General features: G+C 46.3%; 1 protein-coding gene across 1 annotated transcript; it reads right to left on the bottom strand.

Moving 5' to 3' along the window:
- Positions 1 to 723: 723 nt before the first annotated feature.
- Positions 724 to 4,397, bottom strand: LOC104167061 (toxin MIT1-like; the record flags this gene model as incomplete). Its single annotated transcript, XM_009707185.1, has 2 exons — positions 724 to 849; positions 4,260 to 4,397. Coding segments are annotated over 2 exons (264 nt in total), but the record flags the coding sequence as incomplete, so codon positions are not given.
- Positions 4,398 to 7,466: the final 3,069 nt, after the last annotated feature.

The raw sequence follows: 7,466 nt of genomic DNA, 5'->3' as shown, positions 1-7,466 counted from the left end.
ATTACAATAAACTTCAGGGTTCCTTTTTTTAATATAAACTACATCTTAATACATAGTTTGAGATGATCAGGTAGTTTTACACCAACTCAAGTAACAACAACTTCTTCTCATCTTAGAATACTAAAATAACAAAATCTTTTAATGCTTTGAATATTGAAATGCTTTGGTTCCACCTGCCACTTTTAAAAAGTGTAAAAACTACATCTATTGGTTAAACTTTTACCCTAGAGATGCGCCTAACTTACAAATACAGTTCTATTAATAAAGATATGAAATGTAATGTAAATACAGGGTTTTGGCAATTGTCACGTGCTTCACACTATGCAATTAGTCAACTCTCAGTTCGATTCAGGCATTCCCAAGTGTAAAGACGCGGCCAAAATTTTCCAAAACTGACAATAATCTTGGCTGTTTTCATTTTGGGGTTAAGCTGGAACCATGAAGACCACGAGACGGTTCAGAAATCATTAAGCTCCCACCCTCAGAAAGCAGTATTGCTTTAGCAGATGTCATTTTGCTCACCCCAAAAATGAAAGCATTCCCCACTGCGAGTCCCTCCTGAAAACCCTGGCCACTACAGCACAGTATCATCTCATCTTCAGTTTTAATGTTGGTGAGGCAGGAAAGTATGGTAAAGGGTTTCCCCTGGCAAGTACCTTGTTCATCACAATAACAAGAAAAAGAATACATCGAGTGGCTCTTTCTAGCGCAGAATAGTTCCTGCTAAAAAAAGACATCTTCTTTTCTGAAATCCGGTAAGCATTTGAATTTGCTGGGAGAAGTCCGTATGCAGGCCAGGCTGGGGAGACACGGGCAGGTGTGGTGCATCCGCCGCCCGGAGAAGGGAACCTGGGGACAAAGAGCACAGATGTCAGGGACAGGGAGCACAGCGGCGGTGATGCTTGGGGAGGATGGATTCGGACGAATAGTGGGGATACGGGGAATGCCGCCCACCTCCCTCCACGGCAGGAGATCCCCACGAGCTGCGGCACGGGGGCTGGAGAGCAGATGGCAAAGCCAACCCCATTGCATTTCTCAGTCAAGGCACAGTTAAGCGCAAAATGTAATGGTCCGTGTTGCTGTGTAAATCTACATCTGAGACACGTGTTCTCCATTTACTCCTATTTCATAAAGGAGTCTTGTGAAACAACACCTGCCTTTAGCATCACGTTTTGGGGTGTTTACTGTGCGAGGGTTTCTGCTTGCCCCGATTCCTGCATTGTCGTACGGCACAGAGCAGCCTGTCAGCCACGTAGCCGGACCCGGGAAGCACAGGATCCCCTGGTAATTCAGGCTAGGAGGGATCTCTGGAGGTCGTCTCGCCTGACCTCCCTTCCAGCAGGCTCCTTTTCGCCACAGGGCAGAGGTTTCTCATTTCATCCCACCCTCCTCCAGCCATCCTGTATTGCAGGGAGCTCACAATGTGGACTGCATTAAACAAATTTAATTGCACCACGACGTGCACACACACTGACACTCTTTAACAATTTGATTACAAGCTCTGTCTTTCACAGGAGCCATGCCTCTGCCAGCACATGAGCCGAGCCGAGCCGTACAGCCTGGTGGGACAGCGTGGCTGGGAGCTGCGGTGCTGCCACCCGGCAGAACATGCTGAGCATCCAGCAGGATGCAGCCAGGGAAGCACAGAGGTACAAAGCCACCGCTGCCAGCCCTCATTCCCCCATTTCCAGATTTCTGGGTGTTTTGAGCCTGCGATTTTAATATTCCAAGCTTGTTTTGTGTTGATGTGCAAATTTTCTCTTTAAGAAGATTGACGGGAGAAAGTCCTACACGTTCTCCCGTGCATCACGCCAAGGACCTGCCTGACTCCAGTGACACCCCGCCAGGTGCGGGGGGCGAGTGCGGGGCCCACATCGCCTGCAGTGCCCTGGGCCAGCGCCAGCCCCCTGCCCAGCACCACCTGAAGAGCACCGTGGGCTTCCCCATGCCATCCCCCACAGCCCCTCTGCCTGGGTGTGAGTGGAGAGGCCATCGACCACAGGTGCCGGGGACTCCCCGTGGGAATCACACTTCTCAGGTGCCCACGCATAGCACCGCTGAAAAAACTAAAATCTGAGCTCCTTGGGCTGGTAAAGCTGACTCAGAGTTACCTCTCAGCCCTCTGACAGCTCAAGTGATTTATTCAAAACGTTACATTCACGGCAAGGAAACGTTCCTTTCAGCGGGACTCCCACGCTGAAGACGTGGCTTAATAACACACCAGGCTGGGGATAGGCAGCGAGTGACAGCTCCGCAGGATGGGTGCTTTGCCGCGGTGTGCAGCTTCTGCCGGAGCAGGCAGAGCCCACATGCCCGGAGCCGGTGCTGGTGATGCCGGCTGAGCCACTGCATGCTTTGCCACGTCGTGTGCCCATCACTGAGTTTTAATAAGCACAAGGCAATGGGAGTTTGTAGGTGAAAAGGAAACAAGGGAGGTCCCAGGAGAGATGTGGGGGTTATGTGCAAGGTGCACAGCCGCAGCAAAGCCACCGCTGCACTGCCAGCTCTGCCTGCTGACTTGCCAAACCTCACCTGCCTGGCCCTGCCTGCAAACCGTGCCTCTGCAATGCCAGCTGAGATGGTTAACGGCACCACACCAATGCCAGCTCATTGCTGAGAAGGTAACTAGAAGGTGGAAATTCAACTGCCAACCATCTCCTCCAGGGTATCTCCAGGTCCCTCTGGAGGTCCCCGAGGTGGTGGCACGGTCACGGTGGTGCCTGCTTTGTACCTCACCTGCCCGCAAATGAAAAGTTTTGGTGCTCAGAGCAATTGGGCTCCCAGCTACCCCCTACCCAAATATTTAGGGGAGAGGAACTGTTGAGCAGACTCTCCATCCTTAAAAACACCTGATTTCACATACTACAGTAAATCAACTTGCCTTGTGTTTGTCATGAAGAGCAGTGGGGTGAGGAATCTAAATCTAAAATTAACCTCATAAAGCTTATAAACATCAGTGACTATGACTGTAAGTCTGGGGTGGACAGGCTTCTTCTCTGCTTGTAATTATACAGGCAATTAGCTTAAAATATATCAGACAGTATAAATTATTGCCCAATAGCAATAAGCTCATAAAAAAACTCCTAGAAGACAAGTTCTCTTATCCTGAGACTCCTGTTAATGTAAAGAGACCTTACAAGAAAAACCTGCTACATTACATAATAGAAATGAGAATTTGGTCCCAAATATCACAGCAGAAGATTTAAAACTTCAACTGTAATGGAACGGCGCCTTGAACTTCCTAAAACTGGGAAAATAAACCATAGATACTGAGCTGAGAAGCCAGGCATTGGATGAGACAGCGAGAGAGGCAGCTAACTAGCTGCATATTTATAATCTAAATTTATTGCCTTGATATCTTTCACATGTGATGACTCCTGGGCCATACTCTTCCCTGAGGATGGCTCTGAAGATCACCAGGTTCTCAAGCTCCTGAGTAACATCCCATTCAGGTTTTTGTGTTACTTATAAATAAACAGCCTTTTTTCATAGTACAAATAATATAAATAATTATAGCCTTAGATAAATGTATTTGTTAATATCATTATATCACTGATTTAGTGTATCGTATAATAATGTACTAATATGTAACTAGTGTTATATATGTCTGTGTACATATATGTATGCATATATATATATTTGAAGTTAGCAGGTAGAAGAGAAGCGAAAAGAGCCCGTGGTGAGTTTTCTCAAGTCCAAGTGTGTGTCAGCACCTTTTCAGTGGCTTTTGAAGGCACCAGTGGCTTTCAGCCTCTGGAGCGCAAGGGGACACTGCTGTTTGATGGCAGGGACCGTGCTGCAGTGATGCACCACGTGTCCCAACACCGGCTGGTGACATTTTTATGCTTGTGATGGGATCTTGTCCAGTTCCACTGAGGTCGGTGACATTTGCTACGCTCCTGCTCACACGTGTAGGCATTGGCAGGGTTGGGCTTGGGAACTGCTAAAGCTGTTTCGGATCATGTAATGAAGCAAAACGGCAACAAGAAACTAATAAGAAAACAATCTGGAAAGCGTGTAGTGCTTTCATCCTCGGATTCTCTTCAGCATAATTCTGACAGTAATGTATTTCCTTACGTAGGTACCTTCAGCGCTATTTCCATACAGATGCAAATGACTGGGTATTGTAACGCATGGGATGTTTCCCTGCCCTTTCCCCACGTATAGTTTTTATGCGATGTGACGTACAGCGCAGTATATTCCTGTTTCTTTCTGCCCTGCCAGCTCGGGTCCCACAGCCCCCCCGGTGACGTACTCACTCGGTGACTCAAAGGATGGCAGTCTTCTCCCAAATTTCCCATCGGCGTGCACATTCGCAGGCTGCGGATCCAGAGGCTAACCGCACAGCACATCCCTCCTCCGCACTGCTGGTCTCGGTCACAGGCCTGGAGTTCAATACAGCATTAGGCAAAGGAAATGAATAATAAATATATTCCAGAAATAGGATGGATCAGAGCTGCCTCTGACACCCCACAAGTTATCGTGGTTCATTAAGGCTGAATAACAAGATTTAAGGCTGATTCACAATACTTCTCTCTCCCATGGATCTGAATGTACAGGCTCCTGGCACCTTTCAGCGTTGAGCCCAGGATGTGTAAAGCCACGACCACACAGGGGGCTGCTCAGGGCCAAATCCAGGACTGTCAGTGATTTACAGTCCCAACTTCTGAGCACTGATGGACCATGGCACGTGCCACTCTGCTTTCCCAGGTTGGAGCTCGAGCAAACTCAGGCAGTTGCAAGGACCAAGAGCACCAAGCAGTCAGGAATCCTGTCTTACGGAGAAGCTAAGATAGGAAATTATCCATTCATTTAAAGACACTTAAGTAACTATTCCTTCTAGTTTCTTATGATAATATCTTATGGTCGAGTGCCTTTGCAAATGCAAGACTGTATGATAGTTTTATTAGAGAAGTCCGAGCGGAAGGAGCTAAAATAGAAGTTTAAAAATGGATTCTGTGGTTGTTATCTAGAATTACATGTAACTAAAAGAGATCTTAAATGTGTAATAGAAGAAGTTTTGCCGAAGTGTCCACATCCAAGAAAATGCCACTGTGGTAGCATTCCCCCTGCAAGAAGGGTTGGAAATATTTCAGCCACTTACCCAATACAGCTTAGATAAGCACAAATCAAAATGTAAACGATTGGGTATGTTTTAAAAAAACAGAAAGCATGAAGAGCAATTGACGTGTTAGGGTTTGGAAACAGGTTACCGCACATCTTTTGCCTATTTTTTAACCAAAAGCTTATCAGACTTCTTACTATATGAATTTAATGCAAAACCCAGTCTCTTTTCTCCGCTGAGAAATACCATTAGTTAAAGGTTCTGATTACACGCCAAAGGTAAGCTTAATTAACGCACCGCTCTCTTAATGTCTGACAGCAGGAGTGACAGACCAAAGGCACTGGTCAGCAGAACATAAACAGGCAACTTGTAAAAATGTACATAAAAGATGATAACGGCTCCGGGGAAGACTGCGTGTCAGAACACACATCCGCTCGAGATAAAAAAGCTTACAGATCCTACCTTGGGATTTACATGATAAATGCCATTAGACCGTACTCTACGCGGTAAATATTCTGCTAGTTCAACCAGCAGAAGCCAGCTCAAAATATGTATTTACACATCAGCCAGTAATTTAGGAAAAAGCTGTTGCATTAGGGTCAAGCCACTAAATAGCGTGTGTAACTCCAACAGCTAGCTCTCCTCCTAAGCGCACATTTAACGAAGCAGACAGCTCTGTGCCACAGGTGAGCCCAAACACACAGAGCATTTACTTATAAGACTGATGTGGCCATAAAACTACCACTTACAGCCTGCCAGGTAGATAATGTTTGCTTTCTAACTTCTCTCTCTCAAAAAAAAAAAGCACTCTAATGGTCTAATTTTGCCCTAGTCACAAAAAACCTGCAGGTCCCGTGATTTTTGGCTGCCCCCTGCATGCCACTGGAGTCCCAGGCTCTGCTATTCCTCACCCATCAGCTCCCCACTCCCTTTTTTTCTCTGTTTATACCTGAAACCCCCGTCCACCTCGGTGGAACTGGTCCTGGAGCAAAGTACCACTCAGCCACCAAACAGGTCCGAGTATGTCCTAGCAAGCAAGGGTATCTAAAACACTGTGCTGAACGATTTCTTTTTGGAACTCACACACACATTTACACATCTGGCAGAACTTTTAAGGCTCCCTTTCCAAAAATGCAGGGCAAGTTTTGAAAATAGTCAACCCAAATGCTCCTGCCCACACCTGATCTGCAACGTGTAATTCATACTGCTATTCCTAAGCCTCACAGGACACAATGTGAAGGACATTCCTCTTCAGCATCCCATTTAAACACAGTTTGGTGGAAAATTCAGCTCGAGGAAAAAGTCCCAGGTGAAATGCCAGCTCCAAAGGCAACTGAAGTCGGCACGTGAACCACTGCTGAAGTGAGGAAGGTTTGAATCAAGTCCTTAAAGTGCAAAGGAAGAGCACCTTTGAGGCTCAGAGGATGGGGATGGGAACACCTGGGTCAGCTCTCGTCTTGAGATTTGCCTGTTCACCAGAAGCCAAAAATGCATCAAAGTGGTTTAAGCAGAAAGGCACTGCAGTAGTTAATAAGGTAACATTTTCTAGTTCTAATCCATTTTTACTTTTTCAGTCTGCTTTGTCCTTATCTATTATTATTCAGTGCTTCACAATTACTTTATTTAATGGATTAATTATGCTTTAAAGGTGTCACCACAACTCTAATAACGGCCTTACATAAACTGGTCCTCCATTGTTGGAAATATATCTACTTAACAGGAACTTGAAATTCTCAAATATTAAAAAAAATTTCCTTCACGCTCTCTGCTCTGAAAGTTAATCAGTCCTGGGAACTGATCTGACATCCAGAGAAATGCCCACGAGCTGTTTCATGGACTTCAGTGAAGTCCGGACAGGGAGCCTGGACAGCCACGGAGTAATCCTGCTGCTGCGAGTACAACTTCTGATGGTTACAAAAGACATGTAAGCTCTTGAAGGAATGCAAGCGCTGGGTTATTAATCCAAAGCAAACACTGAAAAAATAATTTTACTTCAGAGTGATGCAACGTTTTGGGTTAAATAATGTCTTTGGAAAAAAAAATATTTTCACAACCAAAGTAAATCTCAAGCCTAAAAACAACAACAACAACAGAGGACTCGTTTGCAATGGGTGGCTATTAAGGAAAAAAAGCAGCACAGTCATACTGAAAAGGAAAAAAAAAAAAAAAGGCAGCATTTGGTGATGATTGCAGTCCCGGTGCCTGCCCTGTAAGCGGTAGGACTGGAGGAACTCGGGGTGCAGAAGCAGGCAGTGGGGTACCCTGAGCCAGGCCCTCCAGGGGCAGATCTGGGGGCAGCTGGGGTCTGGGGGCTGCATGGGGGCGAGGGTACAGGGGGACAGCCTCCAGCCCGAGAGAAGCAGCTGGAGTCTCTGTACACTCACAGACCAGCCTGGAGACC

Source organism: Cariama cristata, unplaced genomic scaffold (genome assembly GCF_000690535.1).
Source record: "Cariama cristata isolate BGI_N322 unplaced genomic scaffold, ASM69053v1 scaffold29269, whole genome shotgun sequence".
Classification (NCBI taxonomy): domain Eukaryota; kingdom Metazoa; phylum Chordata; class Aves; order Cariamiformes; family Cariamidae; genus Cariama; species Cariama cristata.
This window is presented reverse-complemented; position numbering and strand designations above follow the sequence as displayed.